This window comes from Protopterus annectens, chromosome 3.part1, assembly GCF_019279795.1.
Source record: "Protopterus annectens isolate FY-2018-M chromosome 3.part1, PAN1.0, whole genome shotgun sequence".
Taxonomy (NCBI): domain Eukaryota; kingdom Metazoa; phylum Chordata; order Ceratodontiformes; family Protopteridae; genus Protopterus; species Protopterus annectens.
This window is the reverse complement of record NC_056732.1, coordinates 1,454,047,100-1,454,066,112: the sequence shown is the minus strand read 5'-3', so window position 1 is coordinate 1,454,066,112 and position 19,013 is coordinate 1,454,047,100. Positions and strand designations below refer to the sequence as shown.

Sequence of the window (19,013 nt, the reverse complement as noted above, 5' to 3'; positions counted from 1 at the left end):
AAACAAGATTTACAGGGAACCTCTTACCCATGATCCTCCATGATACACCCTGTCCACGTATCTTCACATTTGCATTCTCCTATAAGAAATGTGTGCAAGGAACTGATAAATTGCATGTCTGCTACTTTAGTAATCATGTATTTAACATACACATTCATTTTCCTAATTAAAAAAAAACTTGCAAAGAACTGATAAACTGCATGCTCCTTATTTAAGAATTCATACATTTCAAAAATAAAATGTCTTAACAAAATGCATCTTCATTTAAGTGACAGATTTCATTTGTCTTGCAGGAAGGCAACACTGAAATAAATACAGATAAATGAGGATAACTATGCTTATTAAAATATCATTTATAAATGATTACTAATAAAAATATAATTAGCAAGCCTGCTCTATGGCATACATGGATAAAGCCTGAATATGACCCAGGTGGTGGTGCTGGTGGAAATGGCCAGGGAAGCGTAAAAGTGTCCAATGCCAGCTCATATGCCTTGGGGGAAGGGGGGGTTGCCCAGTCCACTCTAATAATGACATCCAGCAGAGGTTAAGTGTTGTAGCAAAAACAGCATGTTGGGGCAGGGACAAACACCACGAATAAATGAGATCATGTTCTATGTTCAGGGTTCGTGCACACACAAAACGTATGTATAAATTAGTGACTGGTAATTTGGGAATCTCACTTTTATTTATTTAATTTATTTACTGGCATTTGTTAACTAGGAAAGTCTGACTGAGCAATGCTCTTTTTCAGGAGAGGCCTGGGGAGAAAAGCTCCATTATACAAACATCATGGACGTAGCCAAATTATGGAACTCCCTCCCACCCACAATTACCTCTGTACCATCATGCACCCACTTCAAAACTTTACTAAAAGCCCACCTAAAAACATGCTGGCTATGCCCTTGCAACTCCCCCTCTAATATCACCCACTCCATCCACTCACTTTTTTTTCCACCCCATTAACTACCTTGATTATAGCAAGCTCGGATGCTCATAAGCCTAACTACTTATTATACAGCAGGAACTTCTTATTGTAACAATTGTTAATGTCTGTTATGTACTTCGCAGAAGATAAAGATTCTAGTTGTCTACTGATGTACTATGTTCTTCATCTGTAACTATATTTGTAATTTTTAATTGCTATGCTGATTAAATTGTTAATTGCTATGTAAATCCAATGTAACTACTGTCTGTATATTTTAACTGTGGCACTTTTCTCCCCGGGCCTCCACTGAAAATGGACCTACGGCCAGTCGGATACTCCCGGTCAACAAATGTCAATAAATAAATAAATAAATGGACATGATTTGCATTTTTCATCATTTACTGTCAGTTTTACTCACAAACAACAGTTCAGTTATCTAGACAACCTTGACATCAGTTACACTGTTTACAAACAGTTTTGATTAAAAATAACAGTAACATGAGTTGTACATGAATATATACGTTTAAAATACAGGGAGGTATATCCAATGCAATATTATCAGTATACAAAGATTGTCAAGTTTTAAAGAAGAATATTTGTTACTATATACATTTGTTCAAACTCTGGGACATAGGGAGATAAAATAAAAAAGGAAGGAGGGGACCAGGCACAATGAAGATATGGAGTTGAGATAAGGAGGCTATTACTGTTATAACGGTATATTAAGTTTTGTGCAGCACAGAGTTATGGCATGGATTCATATAACTATATTAGTTCCAGTTTAACCAGGGGGGGTGCAGGTGCAGAGCCATTTATCTATTAGGTGTTGCTTCAGTTGTCATTTAAAGTCATTCAGGATGCAGACTGTTCCTAAGTGTAATGGGATGGTATTCCACCTGTTAACAATGCAATGTGAATAACTGTGGTGGTGGTGCTGCGGTAGCATTGTCGCCTCACATTAAGATGTTGCCCTGTTCGATTCTCAGCTAGAGCGTCTTCTATGTGGAGACATGTGTGAATGGGCGTACCTTCGTTGAAGGTTGTGTGTCAGGGCCGACAACTCGGCACATAAAAATCTACTGCCAATCATTAGTGGACCGGAGTTCCACTGTGGCGACCCCTAACCGAGAAAAGCCGAAAGACACAACAACAATGCAATGTGAATCGAGGGAGTATTCTGCATTGTTGCTGGGTTTAGTTATGGACAGCAATGATTTATCAGTGGAGTGCAGAGGTTTCTTAGTTGTCTAAGGTTAAATGATGATGTGAAGAGATGGGGATTTTTCAGGGCTGTGCAGTAGTTTGTTGGTCATAATTAATTGTTATTACAATAGAGAATTATTTAATTTAATTATTTAATTAATTAATGCAATTATTTAATTTGAGCCAGTTTAGTTGCTTTAGAGAAAGGCAGTGATCTATATTGTTGGTTGGTTTCAAATGTGTTGACTTTATTGTAGCATATTCTAGTTTTATTGATTGGGAGAAATTGAGATTGGTTAGGATGAGTGAGGTATATAACAGGGTTGGAAGTAGAAAAGAAGTGTCTATGTTTTGTACAGCAGAGCAATTCAGGTAGTGTTTCATTCTGTTGAGGCAGCCTAGCTTTTGGTGCGTCTTCTTTAAGGGTTGCTGAAGGAGGATATCAAATTTCAGGTGGTCATTAATGATCACACCTAGGAATTTGGTGTGGGATACCAGTTCTATATTGGTCTTGCTGGATGACAGCATATTAAAGGTAGCTTTTAGGAAGGAGAGACAATTGAGGGTGAACAGTAGTAGTAGTTTACTTATTTATATATTTGGATTCGGGAGGAGTTGTGAGTTCTCGAGCAAAGCTTCATTGGAGGAGAAGGATTTGGACTTGGAATGGCCTCAGAGGTTTCTCACTAAAAAATACTAAGTGAAAGACATATGTCTTATATGGATCGACTAAAGGCCCTATCCCTTTACTGTGTCTCAGATCATTCATTGAGAGGTGACTTATGCCTGGCCTACAAGGCATTCTCTGATCTAGTCCAGACTGAAAATGTTATATATTCACAAGAAAAATCATACGAGGGTTAATCGTTCTATGGGCCTGAACCTTATTTATGGTCTATGGAATAAACTTCCTGTCTTCCTGAAACAAAGCCCGACCCTCACTCTCTTCAAAAAGAAATTGCAGAAGTGGATGGGGAACTGTAAATTCACTCTCAGGATACATCCCATGTCCCTTATGGACAGAGGCAGTCTGTAAAATGACTCAGGGCTCCAACACCCAAAGACCCACTACCCTGACATTACCCCATCCTATTTTTGGGGAATTAAGATACGATGCTGTCATATCCTGGTTATTATTGGCTAGGCTTACAAAGGCTCTTGTGCCATTAGCTTAGTAATCACCTATGAACCTATGGGTAGTGTCCTAGCAGCACATATTATAATGGAGACATCTTCATTTTGTACTATGGTAGCTTCTTTGGGTGCAGTTTTGAGGTCGTTGATTAATATGTTAATCAGCAATGGTCCTAGGATGGACCCTTGTAGTACTCTGATGGATTTAAGAAGAAAAGAGAAGAAATCATCTTGCTATTTCACTGCTTGGGACTTGTTAGTGAGTCAATTAAGAAACCAGTTAAGTGAGAAGAGTAATAGCCCATATTAAGAGAGTTTAGTTAGGAGAAATTAATGATTGACTGTGTCAAATGCCTTGTATAAATCCAGAAATAATGTTAAGGTTAGAATATCTGGACTTCTATTGTGATTTTATTATTATATCTGTGAACCTTAGAAAGGCAGTGATTGTACTGTGTCTGGGTCTGAAACCATGGTGTGAGGAAGAGTGGAAGTTATGAGAAATAATATATGTAGTACGTTAAGTGTGAATACATCTTTCCAAAATTTTGGAAAAGGTTGAGAAACTGGCGTTTGATCTGTACTTTGTGAGCTCAGTTGATGAGCCACCTTTATGCAAGGTATTACACAAGATTTTTTCCATACGTGGGGACATATTTTTCTTGGATAAAGTGGCTTATTAGAATCAAGACAAGATATACAAGGCTATCTGCAGTGAGTATAAACTACTCAGAATGAATCTGGACAGGTACAGGGGTTGCTGTCTTAATGGTGCGTACATTTTTAATAGTAGATATTGGCAATGAAATGATTATGAGGGTCTGTTGTGGCTTCAATGATAGGAGTGGTATGGCTGGTTTTACAGTACTTTTGTAGGACGAAGGTTAATGTATTTATAAAATGTGAGTTAAACTGTGAAGCACTGCTTTGGGAGTTATTGGTTGGGCATGGGCTGGGTTGATTTTCCAGGAATGAGCAATACATTTCTAATGATTTCCAGAAGTTTGTTCAGGGATTGTTTGATCACAAATTTTTAGGTGTTGCTATAATAATTTTTTTTGTCCTCTTTTATGAATTGTTTGCTATTGTTCCTTAAATGCCTATATTGTTGCAGGGATGTGTGAAACTTGGTTTGTAGCCATGACTTTCAGAGTTTATCTCTAAGTTGCATGAGTTTTTTTTTTTTTTTTATTAGTTAACCAAGGGGCTAGTTTGTTTTGAACTCTTTTGGTTCCTAATGGTGCTTGCACTGCAGTACTCTTATAAATATTGTATTAAATGTGTCCACTGCTTCATCAAGGGGAAGAGTTGTAAGTCAAGCCCAGCTCATCTGATGCAGGATGAAAGTAAAAACTTCTTTACTGAAGTTACTGAGGCTTCTGACTGTTTTATAGTGATAAACCTTGTGGGGAAGTTAGGGTGTCTGATCATGTAGCTTAGCTGGTGGGCACTTAGACTACTGGGTAGGGTTCCATTTCTGGCAACACTGTTTTGGGTGGATGTTAGAATCCATTCTAGGATGGATTATTTATATGTGGCCTTGTTACTTTTAGGTGGAGTATTGATCAATTGAAAGAAGCTGCATAGCTGAATTGAATTTGTTGGGTCTTCTAAGGCTGTCTTTGCCAGTATATATTAAAGTCACCTAGCAAGATGTTTTCCAGTCATATCTTGCTCAAGATCCAAGACAGGATCTCTTCCAGAATGGGAATGTTAACAGGTGGAATACATACACCTATGATGACAAGAGATTTGTAAGTATTCAGTTTGAGAAGTGAAATGAGAAATTGAGCATTGTTGAAAGTGGGTACAGTATCATGGTAAGTGGATAGCTCTAAAACATTTCTCTATTAAAAACAAAAACTCCTCCTCCTGTTTTTTGGGTTTTGTCTAGTCTGAGTACATTATAACCTGGTGGGAATATTTCTGTATCTTTAGTAATTGGCTTTAACCAGCTTTCTGTGGCTATGAAGAGATCAGAGGAGTAGTGGGCTATACAAGCATGAACTTCTATTATTTTGTTATACAGACTTCTTAGGTTGCTGTGTAGTATTTTAAGTTCTAGGTGGTTGGAGAGGTAGCCTGTTGCTGTTTCAGGATGCGTGGGGGTTGGTCTTGTGGGCATGGGGTTTGGTGAGTGGGTCCAGGATTGGGATGTATATCTCCTCCCAGTATTATTGCCCAGTTAGCAATGTGGCTATTGAAGAGCCACTTATATCTGGGCTCAGGTTTATACATGTTTTTGGATAATGGTGGAGCATGTGCTGCTTGCTTTTATTTATTTATTTTATTTACATCTGTTTACCGGGAAGTTCCATCTGGACACAGGTCCTTTTTCAGTGGAAGCCTGGGGAGAAAAGCTCCACAGATTTTATAAGTGTAATAGACATTCAATAATAAGGTTGATGACATATAGGAAGACGAAAACATTTGGTACATTTATAGTCGAGAGCAAATAATTAAACAATAAAAGGCTGTCAACATTTTAAATAGAAAAATAGTTTAGCGTATTTCAGGGTGCTAATGTAATTAATATCAGAAAGGTTAGAGGAAATATTAGAGAAATGTACTGTGGTATTCTGGTTTAAGTACCAAGTGGTAAGTACTGGTAAGTAACACTGGAAGAGACGCTTGTGATCGAGTCAGTATAGTGAGTATAGAGGATGAAACTGGATGAAAGGAATTACAGTAAATAAAAATTCTAGACTCAGTAAGGCAACAACAAACCCAGAGCTGATCACCCACCCCACTTTGGAGACAATTATTTATTTTATTTATTTATTTTATTTAACATTTGTTGACCGGGAAAGTCTGACTAGGTTCCACAGATCCTGTTTTCAGCGGAGGCCCGGGGAGAAATGCTCCAGAAGGAAGGTTTTTAGAATGTGGGAGGAAACCGGAGTACCCGGAGGAAACCCACGCGAACGCAGGGAGAACATGCAAACTCCACACAGAAGGCACCCCAGCCGAGAATCAAACCGGAGAACCTCTTGCTGTGAGACGACAGCATTAACCACTGCACCACTGCGCCGCACTAATGCTAATTAGGTATCATCTCACTCTCAGTTTTTCACTCACTCACTCAGGAGTGGCCTCTAGCCTAAGGAGGTTAGAGTGGACTACTGGACAGAAAGGATGAAGAGGGGGTCCCCAGCTGGATGACATAATCATAGTAGTCTGGATTACAAAAATGATCTGTTAAAGAAGGAAATATATTTTATAGCTATAATATCAATAAGGTTATTATTTACTTCATATTCATATAGCATGAAGCACAGTTAAGGCACACCCCTAACAACACTGTTCAAACATAGCAAACATATGGGCTTTGTACCATGTGACTTGAAAACAGCAACAGTTATTCCACTGCATAAGGGAGACTATTCCACAGATCCAGGAAATTGTAGGCCCATAAGTCTGATCAGCCTTACATGCAAAGTCATGGAAAGAATTATCATGGAATTAATCAATAAAGACAGAGGGAACCTCCAAACATGGGACCCATCTCAGTCTGGATTCATCAAAGACAGGCCATGCTTAAGCAATCTGGTGGACTTTTTTGAAAAGGTCACCAAAGCTATGGATAAAGTTAAAATAGTACACATTACCTACCTAGGTTACAGCTTTTGACACAATCTCTTATTCTGGCATTACAGAAAAACTTAGTAAACTACAAATAAACCCCTACATCACCCAATGAATCACCAACCAGCTCACGGATAAAATGTAGGAGTTCATGATAAGTGAAGCAACCTCCATTAAATGACCAACACCTATGGAGTTCCTTTGGGCTCAATGCTGGGACCTCTCATTTGGCATCTATGTCTTGGAAGTTAAAACCAAAACTAACAGGCTCTGGCTGATCAAGTCTGCAGATGACTGCAAACTGGGTGAAGATATCAAATCCCCAAAACATTTATCCCAAACAAATAACTGGTGCCAGAATCATGGTCTAAATCTAAATGACAAAAAATGCATTATCATATCCTTTGGGAAGTTGACTGCCCCAGGGAACTACCACATTGATAATACAGTGGATATAGAGTGCACACCCCTGTTAAAATGCTAGGTTTTTGTGATATAAAAAAATGAGACCACGATAAATCATTTCAAAACTTTTCCCACCTTTAATGTGACCTATAACCTGTACAATTCAATTGAAAAACAAACAAATCTGTTAGGGGAAAATATAAAAAATAAAAAAGTACAATAAGCTGATTCCATAAGTGTGCACACTCTTAAAGTAATACTTTGTTGAAGCACCTTTTGATTTAATTATAGCATTCAGTCTTCTTGGGTACACACCTGCCATCAATTAAAGAGACTCTGATTAACCCCAAATAAAGTTCAGCTGTCCTAGTAGGATTTTCCTGACATTTACTCAGTTGCCTGCTACAGCAAAAGCCATGGTTCGCAGAGAGCTTACAAAGCATCAAAGGGATCTCATTGTTGAAAGGTATCAGGAGAAGGGTACAAAAAAATTTCCACATCATTGGATATACCAATGAACACAGTGAAGACAGTCATCAAAAAGTGGAGAAGATATGAGACAACAGTGAAGTTGCAAAGAACTGGACATCCCTCCAAAATTGATGAAAAGACAATATGAAAACTGGTCAGGGAGGCTGCCAAGAGACCTACAGCAACACTGAAGGAGCTTCAGAAATTTCTGGCAAGTACTGGTTGTGTACTACATGTGACAACAATCTCCCATATTCTCCATATGTCTGGGCTATGGGGTAGAGTTACAAGATGGATGCCTTTTTTTACATAGAAAAACATCCAGGCCCAGCTAAAACTTGCAAAACAATACATCAAGTCTCCCAAAAGCATGTGAGAAAATACGTTATGGTCTGATGAGACCAAGGTTGAACTTTTTGGCCACAATTCCAAAAGGTACATTTGGTGCAAAAGCAACACTTTGCATCACCAAAAGAACATCATCCCCATGGTGAAGCATGCTGGTGATGGTATCATGCTTTGGGTTTGCTTTTCTTCAGCTGGAACTGAGGCTTTAGTCAAGGTGGAGGGAATTATGACTATTAAAAAATACCAGTCACTTTTGGCCCAAAACGTTCAGGTGTCTGCTAGAAAGTTGAAGATGAAGAGGAATTTCATCTTTCAGCATGACAATGACCCCAAGCATGCATCCAAATCAACAAAAGAATGGCTTCACCAGAAGAAAATTAAAGTTTTGGAATGGTCCAGCCAGAGCCCAGACCTAAATCCAATAGAAAATCTGTGGGTGACCTGAAGAGAGCTGTGCACAAGAGATGTACTCGCAATCTGACAGATTTGGAGCACTTTTGCAAGGAAGAGTGTGAGAATATTGCCAAGTCAAGATATGCCATGCTGATAGCCTACCCAAGAAGACTGAACGTTGTAATTAAATCAAAAGGTGCTTCAACAAAGTATTAGTTTAACAGTGTGCACACTTATGCAACCAGCTTATTATACATTTTTTATTTTTTATATTTTCCCCTTAACAGATTTGTTTGTTTCTCAATTGAATTGTACAGGTTATAGGTCACATTAAAGGTGGGAAAAGTTTTGAAATGATTTATTATGGTCTTATTTTTTATATATCATGAAAACCTGGCATTTTAACAGTGGTGTGTACATTTTTTATATCCACTGTACATCCCTATGAATGGACCCAGTTGTTCAGGATCTGGGCACATACGTGGAAAGCAACCTAACTTTCCACCTACATGAATCCACTGTGGTGAAGAACTCCTTCTATACTGCACTGCTCACTTGCAAAGGAATTGCTTCCAGGTCAAAGGATGTCATTATCACCCTTTACTGAGCCCTCATAAGATCAGTCACTGAGTATAACACTCCCTTTGGCATGTATCTGTCCAGGCATACGGCAACTGGAATGCCCTCAGAGATACCTTATAAAAAGGATACCAGGCTTAAACAATGTACCCTGCGTGAACTGCCTCAAAACCCTGTTGCTATATTCAGTCTCTTAAAGACTGCTAAGAGGTGATCTGTATCTGGCATACAAGGTATCCTTGACCCAATATTGATGGACCTAATACACATAAGAAAGTTGAAGAACATCAGAAACATTCATTGTAAACCTGTTCTGAAACATCAACAGAATGGTTTGGAGTGACAGGTATATTTTACTCTAGGAACAGACTCCTAATCCACATAAAACAAAGCTCATCCCTGTTCAACTTGAGGTGTAGCTTGGATCTAAGAATGGGTAATTGAAAATTTACCCCAGGGGCCCTTCTTGTATTACTGATTGACAAAAGCGGGTCCTAAATGATTTAACTCATGACTGGGGACTTTCTAAATATCTTTGGTATGATCCTAGTCACTACCACTAGAGATAACATAAATATAGTCCATGAGTGGGTAAGGTTAATCTAAATGTTAAATGTAATAGGTATTTCCAGGCAACAACCAGGAATCTGGCTAGGCTTAAAATGGCCTGCAAGGGCAGCTGGCATACTACTAACCTATGAACCTAAATTGTTTCCTTCACTGTTCCATATTTGTTCATGATGTAGCAAATATTACAATGAATATCAGTTTACAATATTTTAAAATTATTTTGCACTATCAAATATACCAGGAATGACTTTACTTCTTGCAAGCAAAAGGTGAGTTCATCAGAGAAATCATATACCACAAGCCTGCTTAACAGTTAAAGGTGTCTTCTACAGCAAAATACCATGAACACACTGGTCCTGTTATCAGAGAAATATTAACAGCTTGTATCCTACTCGTCATTATGAGGGAGCAACTCCTTACTGTGCTTGCTAAAGCCAAAAACACAGCCTATATGGGTCCCAACAACATTCCAGGATGCTTCTTAAATAGCTTAACACAGAATCTATCAGGACCACTAGGAACACTTATTAACCAAAGCTTCCTGATGAGCTTTGTCCCAAAGGAATGGAGGACTGCAACAGTTATCCCTCTGCATAAGTGTGTGGGTTTGTGTGGGGGGGTGGCATCAACTGACCCAGGGAACTACAGACCCATAAGCTTGACCAGCCTTATTAACAAGGTCATGGAGAGAATTATCATGGACCTGATCAATAATAACACAGGAACTCTCCAAAAAGTGGACCAGACCCAATTTGGCTTTGTCAATGGGAGGTCTTCCCTGCTCAATCTGGTGGACTTCTTCGAGAAAGTCACCAAGATAGTAGATGAGGGTAAAATGGCACACGCCTCTTATCTAGACCTGACCAATACTTTCAACACAATCCCCCACTTGGGGATCATAGATAAACTTACTGAGTTAGGCATAAACCCCTACATCATCAGATGAATAGCCAACTGGCTCACTGACAGGATACATGTTTTCCGGATAGGAGAATCTACTTCTGATAAGCAACCTGTTTCTAGCGGTGTACTACAGCACTCAGTATTGGCACACCTCCAGTTTGATCTATAATTCTCTTGAGGTGAATGCCACTGTTGGAGGCCTATAGCTGACCAAGTTTGCTGATGACTGTAAGCTGGGAACAAACATCAAACTCCCAAACGATGTTGACATCATACAAACAGGCTGAAACATGCTGGTGCCAAAACAATAGTCTGAAACTAACTGCTAAAAAATGCATAATCATACCCTTTGGTAAATCAGATAAACAGTATTCATAGCGCACCCCTAAAAGTAGACCAAGTAATTGAGGGACCTAGGAACACAGACAAATAGTAAACTAAACTTTGACCACCAGTTAGCTACAGTAGTGAGGAAATCCTTCTGTGTGGCTTAACTTATAAGTAAAAGCATGGCATCAAGATCAAAGGAAGTCATAGTGCCATTGTACGAGGCCCTCATTAGGCCCATAATCGAGTATTATGCTCCCTTCTGCATGTACCTAACCAGGCACTTACACCAATTTCAGCAGCCTCAGAGGTTTCTCACTAAAAATACAAAGCATAAGACTCATGTCTTATGCAGACCGACTAAAGGCCCTATTCCTTTACTTCATCTCATATCATGTATTGAGAGGGAACTTATGCCTGACCTACAAAGCATTCTCTGACCAGTCCTAATGAAAATGTTATGTTTTCACAAGAAAAATTATACAAGGGTTACACTTTCCATAGACTTGAACCTTATTTGTGACTCTAGCAGAAGTTGCTGGAGAAACAGATTTGTATCACAGCAGCTACCTCGTCTATGGAATAAACTTCCCATCTTCATAAAACAAAGCAAGTCCCTCACTATCTTCAAAAAGAAATTGGAGAAATGGAGCCATAAATTCTCTCCCGGGGTACTGCTCATGTCCTTTATGGCCAGAAACAGTCTACAAAATGACTCAGGGCTCCAGCACCCAAAGATCCAATATCCTGATACTACTCCATCCCATATCTGGGGAATTAAGATATAGGTGCTTGTACCATTAGCCTAGTAATCATCTATGAACCTATGAACCTATGCAGCATGGCTGCCACTAAGTAATTTGTAATAGAATGTGAGCACAATCTTTTGTAAGGTTAAAATAAACCTGAAGTCCCATGCTTTAACAAAACTGCTTCAGACTCAGATGTAAATACATCTGAATATGTATTTCATACCATTTTCTTGCAGTTTGAAAAACTCTTTTAACTAACTGAAGAACTGTGCACAAAAAGAGGAGGCAAGGCATACCAAGAGAAAACAGCAGCCTGTGTTTGCACTACAGAGGGGCCATATTTATACTGATAAGCCGTAAGTGAGAATGGATGCAGGGTAACTGTACACTGAAACAGGCAGTTCTGGTGGTGCCCATCAGCTTTAGGTAGCCTGTGAGATGTTTAACTGATAAGGTTGTCTCAGCTTATATGTTTGCCCTATAAGGCATTGCCAAGTTTGCAGAATGAAGGAAGGCTTGTCCACTTTTATGCAGACGGTTCTGGTCGATGCACACGTGATCAATGCAGCTCAGTCAGAGCTGCATTCAAAGTTAGAATGTCTGCAATACATAACGGTGGAGTTTAAGATGCAGGTATAGGTCCAGCAACAAATATCACAATGTAGTACAATCAAGCTAACAGAGCTGGAATACTAAATGAGACAGAAATGTCAGAAACAGATTGCCTGAATATCATGTCACTGCAACAAAGTTCAGGTGTTAGAAGTCTTCCTTAGGTAATACAGGGAGCTTTACCTGTGCAATTCATTGCTGGAGAGGTCAGCAAATGATAAAACCTCCAACATGGAATAAGGGCTTTGACAAGGCATCATGCTACAGCACATTCCATTCTTGAAACAAACAGCACTGGCATTTGTAGCACTTTGTTGTACAGTTCATGGACTTTCAATAGAAGGTGGTGTGCCTGAAGGTTTCCAAAACAAGCCCGACTAAGGCAGTGATGGACATATATTTATACAGTGTAACAAAATGTAAAGAAGAGACCAAGGTTGGTCACCTCCATCCCTGGGAAATCAACAGCGGACAAGAGAAGGAAAAAATAAACTCTTCTTCCACCAACACCGGCAATGGATCTCCAAGAAGAAAATGTTTGCTAGTTTGATTTCAAGATCAAACTGGTATCATCCCTGAAAGGATTAGCCAAAGAGGATGATACAATAGAACTTGCTTTAAGTGAACACTCTTGAGTAGATCCTTCATGCAGGAACTTTTGTAAAAGCTAAATGTGAAGTGAGAACAAGTGGTGTAGGAGGTCAAAAATGAGAAGTGAGTACAAGTGGGGGTGGTGGTCAAAAATATGAAAGGAGAACAAGTGGTGGCGGTCATAAATGTGAAGTGGGTAAAAGGGGTGTTGGTGGTCATAAATGTGAAGTGAGAAAAAATGGTGATGGTCATAAATGTGAAGAGAGGGTGGTGGTGGTGGCCATAAATGTGAAGTGAGAAAAAGTGGTGGTGGTCATAAATGTAAGGTGAGTAAAAAGTGGTGGTGGTCATAAATGTGAAGTGAGTGAGAGTGGTGGTGGTGGTGGTGGCCATAAATGTCAAGTGAGAAAAAGTGGTGGTGGTTGTCATAAATGTAAGGTGAGTAAAAAGTGGTGGTGGTCATAAATGTGAAGTGAGTGTGAATGGTGGTGGCCATAAATGTGAAGTGAGAAAAAGTGGTGATGGTGATCATGGCCATTGCAATGCTGACTACAAGTGCTGCTCCTGCATACAAATTCTAAAAGACTGGCACCAAAGTTCATGTTATATGCTGTACAGTACTTATAATGCAAAACAGACTGACACTACCTGAACTTGCATTAGCTGTCTTATTTCATGTATGTGTGGTCTTCCAATGTAGCATATTCTTTAGCAGGAGGATGAATGGTAAGGGTCCTTTATGCAGGGTGTGGACTGTTCATTTGGTAGTTTATTAGAGTATCTGAAGTAATACGTCCTGTTACCTTGTGCACAAAAAGTAATTGTCAACCCTCTTTTTTTTTATTTTTTAACTGTTTTCACTGTATATTTCAGTTAATGACATTACCTCTTAGTGTCCCAAGAAGTCAGTTTTCTAATAGCCGAATTGACTAGAATTCAGGAAGTAGCTTAGGCACTTGAATGAGCTGGCAGGAGAGGATGGGTATGCCCACCTTAGGGAAAGGGGAGGGATGGAGTGGGTGCATGGAACCACAAACCTTCAGATATTCGGAAAAAGGCAGACCAATTAAGTCCCTAGTTGCCTGTAAAATACTTAGAATGCAGGTAGAATAACAGCCTGCATAATGTGAAAGGGCCACAATTAATAGTAAAATGCACCCAGGGAAAGCCACCACTCCAACCCCTGTGCTACCTAACAACCATGATAACATTCCCACACAATTTAACAAATTCTTTACCGAAACAGTTCTAAACCTCGCCAATGCCCAAAATACTACAAGTAACCCCACTCCAGTAACTACCCCAACCTACCCAAAAAACTAAACAATACCTCCAGCTTTTCCCTATACCCTGTAGCCACCAAAGTAATATATAAGCTCCTTAAGAAACTCAAACCTACCACATTAACAGCTGATAACCTACCAGCTGATGTCTTTCAGATAACGGCAGAGGCTATAACCTATCCAGTGTCCATTCTCATAATTAGATCACTGTCAGAATGCAAGGTACCAGCCTCATGGAAAATGTAACATATTATTCCACAACACAAAGAAGGTAACTCTTTAGAACTCACCAACTATCACCCAATCGCAATCCTATCACCTTTATCCAAAATCTTAGAAAGAGTTGTCCATACCCAACTAATGCAATACCTGCAAAAAAACAACCTACTCTCCGAAACTCAGCATGGCTTTAGACCTTCCCATAGCACCACCACCACACTACTATCATTTACCAACATAGTGAACCAACGTAGAAATGGGATTATTCGTATCTGACATATTCTTAGACTTATCTAAAGCCTTTGACATGGTAAACCACAGTATGCTTCTTGAAACTCTATCTACCCTAAACTTAAGCTCCTCCTCCATATCATGGTTCAAGAGCTACTTATCAGACTGACAGCGGTCTATGGTGGGGCCAGCTGTCCCCCCTCTTGCCAGTATCCATAGGAGTCCCTCAAAGGTCCATCCTTGGGCTATTGTTGTTCTCTTTATTTACCAACCAGATCTCGTCTTCCTCAATCGCTGCCTCAGTAGTTCAATATGCAGATGATACAACACTAATATGTGCCACTCCCTCCCTAAATGAACTAAAAACCCTAACCCCAAATTAACTTTACTCTTGCCGAAACATGGTTCACTAACATCAAACTTATTCTAAACCCCCCAAAAAACAAATTAATTCTCTTCAGCCCAGGTAGATCTCCTACTCTAGACAATAGTTTCGCTATTAACTCCAAAGATAATATTCAAATCACTCCAACTACCCACACCAAACTGCTGGGTGTAGAAATTGACAACAATTTAAAATTCAACATCCATAAAGCACAAACCATCAAGAAAGCAAACAAAAACCTTGGACTCCTCTACAGGAGCAGTTTATCACCAAGCAAACAAAAGCCACTTTTGCAAGAACTAGTCCATTATCCATCCTTCTCTATGCCTCCCCCATCTTGACTAATATTCACTAAACAGATCTAAACAAAATAGCATCTTGGCTGGCCTTGGATGGTCCCGTTCTCTGGGAGTGTGGTTCCAAATGTTTCTGCTCTTGTGAGACTAGTGGTTTTGGGATTAGTTTTTAAGCTCCCTTCTAGTCCCAGACTAGCTGGCAGGTAAAATTGCCCTGGGATAGGCGAACTTGCTGTGGAGGTAGAGGGATAACATTTTTTTGTTGAAAACTCCTTGCACTTACTTCAGGGATCGATGTCTCCACTGCTGGCACTGTGTGGACTTTCTGTTTTTAAGATGGTCCCATATATTTGGCCTTTCCACAGCAGTCAAGAGAGATAAGGTTGGAGGCAGGGTAGAAAAGGAATAATACTCCTTGAGCCTCTGAGATAGATGTGATCTGGATGACTACACAGTGTGTGCTCGGGCTGGGCTCCTCTGTCGAAAGAAAGATGATGTTCGACACATACAGTACGGCTAGGATAGAAAATCTGCCCTATGGAAAAATGGGAAGAGTAAAACATGTGCTCTTAGAAGAAATTAATATGAAGGAATTAAAGGCAAATGAAGAAGAAAAAAAACAGACCCACTGGATTAGTCTTTCATTTGGACTTCAGCATAAAGCAGTAAGACAAGAGTACATATTTTACCCCATGGGTGGTAGACAATAAAACTGGCCAGATCTCAGTGGGAGATTAATGCTCACAGAATTCCAGATGGGAGACAGATCATATTCTGTGACCTACCTTTACAGCTCCAACTTGATAAGCATGTGCCACAGAATGAGTTTTTCAGGCTCTTGTAAATTAAGGTGACCTCAATGACTTTAGTGGTGGGAAACTAACTACACACTGCACTTACAGTTAGATAGGACTGTGGGTTTAAAACACACTTCTCATTACAATGGCAAATGTTCTAGAAGTGTGGTGTGAAGTCTTGGGACTACATGACATTTGGTGCCTCCACCATTCAAGAATTAGCACTTCACTTATTTTGTTGCTTTCCAAAATACAGAGTACAGGCTAGACATGCTTTTATTTTTAAATTCCTCTATTTCTTCAAGTTAGGCCATGCAAAATTAAAGACCGTGCTTGACTGATCACTTTATTTTGAAAATGGAGTTGGAGGGCTTGACTAGAAGAAGGGGATCACTAGTATCACCCTTGAATCATACTGTTTTCTAGGATACGTGGTACATGGTTTTGGGCATGAACCAGGAGTTTTCAGGAGAAAACTGATTTGTCATGACTCATTTTTCTGAGACCTGAAATATCATGCATGGTTAGTTGAAGGTTTGGAATGTCAATTACTGCTTTGGCCAGGTTGTGTCTTATCATATATGCTGATTTTTATGTTTACTACTGACTTCTAGGCTTGGTGACTCAAAGTAAATAGAAAAGGTGAATACAGGTGTGACATTTCTCTTCAGTCTGAATTTATTCAACCTCAGAATTAGATTTAGAAAATAGGTGGGTTGGAGTAAATCTGCAGCTTTGGCTGCAGGAGGCACAGCTTCCCTGCAAGGATGCTTTGATTTGTGTTTTGTTTAAAATTCTGAATTATGACAGCTTGTGTGTTTGATATTTTGTTGCTTAGCAATTAATGTTATGTTTGTGTGAGTCCTGACTATGTGAGACTTGGCGTTTCATTATGTACCCATTTTTCAAAGAACACTAGGGTGGATTTTATACCAAACAAATATACAGGGAGACCCTTAAAGCATACCTTTTAAAGCTATAGGTAGAAAAGCAGATTTGACAAGACGGGAAGGCTAACTGTTTATCCTACAAAAGACTTTTAAAGCTGATGTTGACTGTTTAACAAGAAAGAAGTAGGATTGAAGAGGCACTGAAATTGGGTTACAACAGAAGGAAGATCACGTGCTGGTTCTTTTGAAGGGGAAAACTGGTCAGCAGGCTGCAAGGATATAAAGGTTGTTGGTGCAGCAACTAACAAAGAAGAGGCAGATGGCCTGGATGATGGTGGCATTAAGGAGGGCTAATGGTCCCTACATCCATCATGCTCAAGAAGACAGAGGAGGAATTCCTATTTATGGTTATATGAGCAGCTGAATAATTCTCTTGGCCTGATGTTTACAAGGCTAATAGTAAAGGAGTTGGATGAGCTGGACTGGTTAATATCTTTGGCAGGAATCTATGTCTTACTTCCCTTGATAGAAAACTATGTTCAGACTACCGGAATACTCCAGAGTCACAAAGGCTTTTCATTGGTCTACTCTGTTCTGAAGGTGGCACCTTCTCTTCTTACGTAAACATATTATAATGCTGTATCAGGTTTATGTTTTAATGGTATGTATACTTCAAAATGCACATTTAAACATTCATATTATCTATGCAAAACATGATTTATAGGTTCATACTTGTATATTATGCTAACGACCGCTGGTGCCTCTAATCATGCCACCCAAATGTATCCCATGAGTTATTGTGTCTCAGACATTATTTTAAAGGCTGTATGATAGTTAGGGCATGCTTTAATAACTGCCTCTGTCCATCAGACATATGTGCCAGACCATAGATGAATGTCTGATTTCTCATCCAATGCTCCAAGTTGCACTTGAATATCGATAGGGAAGGGCTCTGCTTCACATGGATGGGAAGCACTATTTAAGTTGTAAGTATATTTTAAATCCTTATGTCTACTAGTTCTGGTGCTGTTCATTTTGCAGATATACAAAATGTCCAAGGATGCCTTGTATGCCAGACATAAATCCCCTCTCAGCAGTCTGTCGGAAATAAGAGTATAGAGCTAGGCCTTTGAGGCAATCTGCATAGGAAACTGTGCTTATGCCCTGTATTCTTTTTGTGAGGAACCTCTGTGGCCATTCCAGTTGCTGCATGTGCCCAGTCAGGTACATTCCAAAGGGGCGTTATACTCAATGATGGGTCTGATGAGGGCTGAGTACAGTGGCACGATGACGTCCTTGGACCTAGAAGCCATGCCCTTACTTATAGCTTAACTGACATAGAATGATTTTCTTACTACCTTATTTATTATATAAATGTTTAACTGACAATATGATATCTATGCTATATATAAAATAAGAAAGAGCAATACAGCTCACAGACAGAAACCAGAAACCTTTATTTAGCGCTTTCGTCAGCTGTCAACATTGACTTCTTCAGAATTCTGAAGTCAATGCTGATAGCTGATGAAAGCGCTAAATAAAGGTTTCTGATTTTTGTCTGTGAGCCGTATTGCTTTTTCTTATTTTATTTATTCAGTTTATTGTTGTTTTGTTTGTGATCTATGCTATATATCTGAACCTTAGATTAAAGATGAGAGACAGCTTTTAGCATATGTCATAATATATTCAAGGAGAAGAGACAGAATAGGTGGGGGATTAACAATAAATATAAAATAATTACACAGGTTTATTACTGTTTATTAAAAAAAAAAATAGATGATTGTCTATACAACATAGAAAAACACAATACTGCCACTCAGTATGAGTGACAGAGTAAATAGAAACTGCTAGCCAACACAATGTTGACAAACTACTTTACTGACTGTTAGTTAAGCGTTTTTATCCTCTAGCATTTAATGGACTTCATTAGAACTCAGCTCCTTATTCTAGCTCAAAGTAGTCCTGCTAGCCCCATCACATTATAGAAATCATAAGAAAATTCAAAGCAGCGAAGTCTCGTGATCATTACGTGTTGCCGATACTCACCCTTAAACTGTATCTCCCCTCTCACAGATGACTAAGCCAGTCAAACCTGGGGCAAATGTCAGGAC

The 19,013-nt window shown here is 39.3% G+C and overlaps 1 protein-coding gene across 1 annotated transcript in view; it reads right to left on the bottom strand.

Annotated features, from left to right (window-relative positions):
• ADAM22 (ADAM metallopeptidase domain 22) overlaps window positions 1-19,013 on the bottom strand; it is a 2,281,988-nt gene that overhangs the window by 836,246 nt on the left and 1,426,729 nt on the right. Inside the window, exon 14 of the mRNA XM_044066314.1 lies at window positions 28-79. Within this exon, the coding sequence (XP_043922249.1) occupies window positions 28-79 (52 nt within the window). The remainder of the gene's footprint in view (window positions 1-27; window positions 80-19,013) is intronic.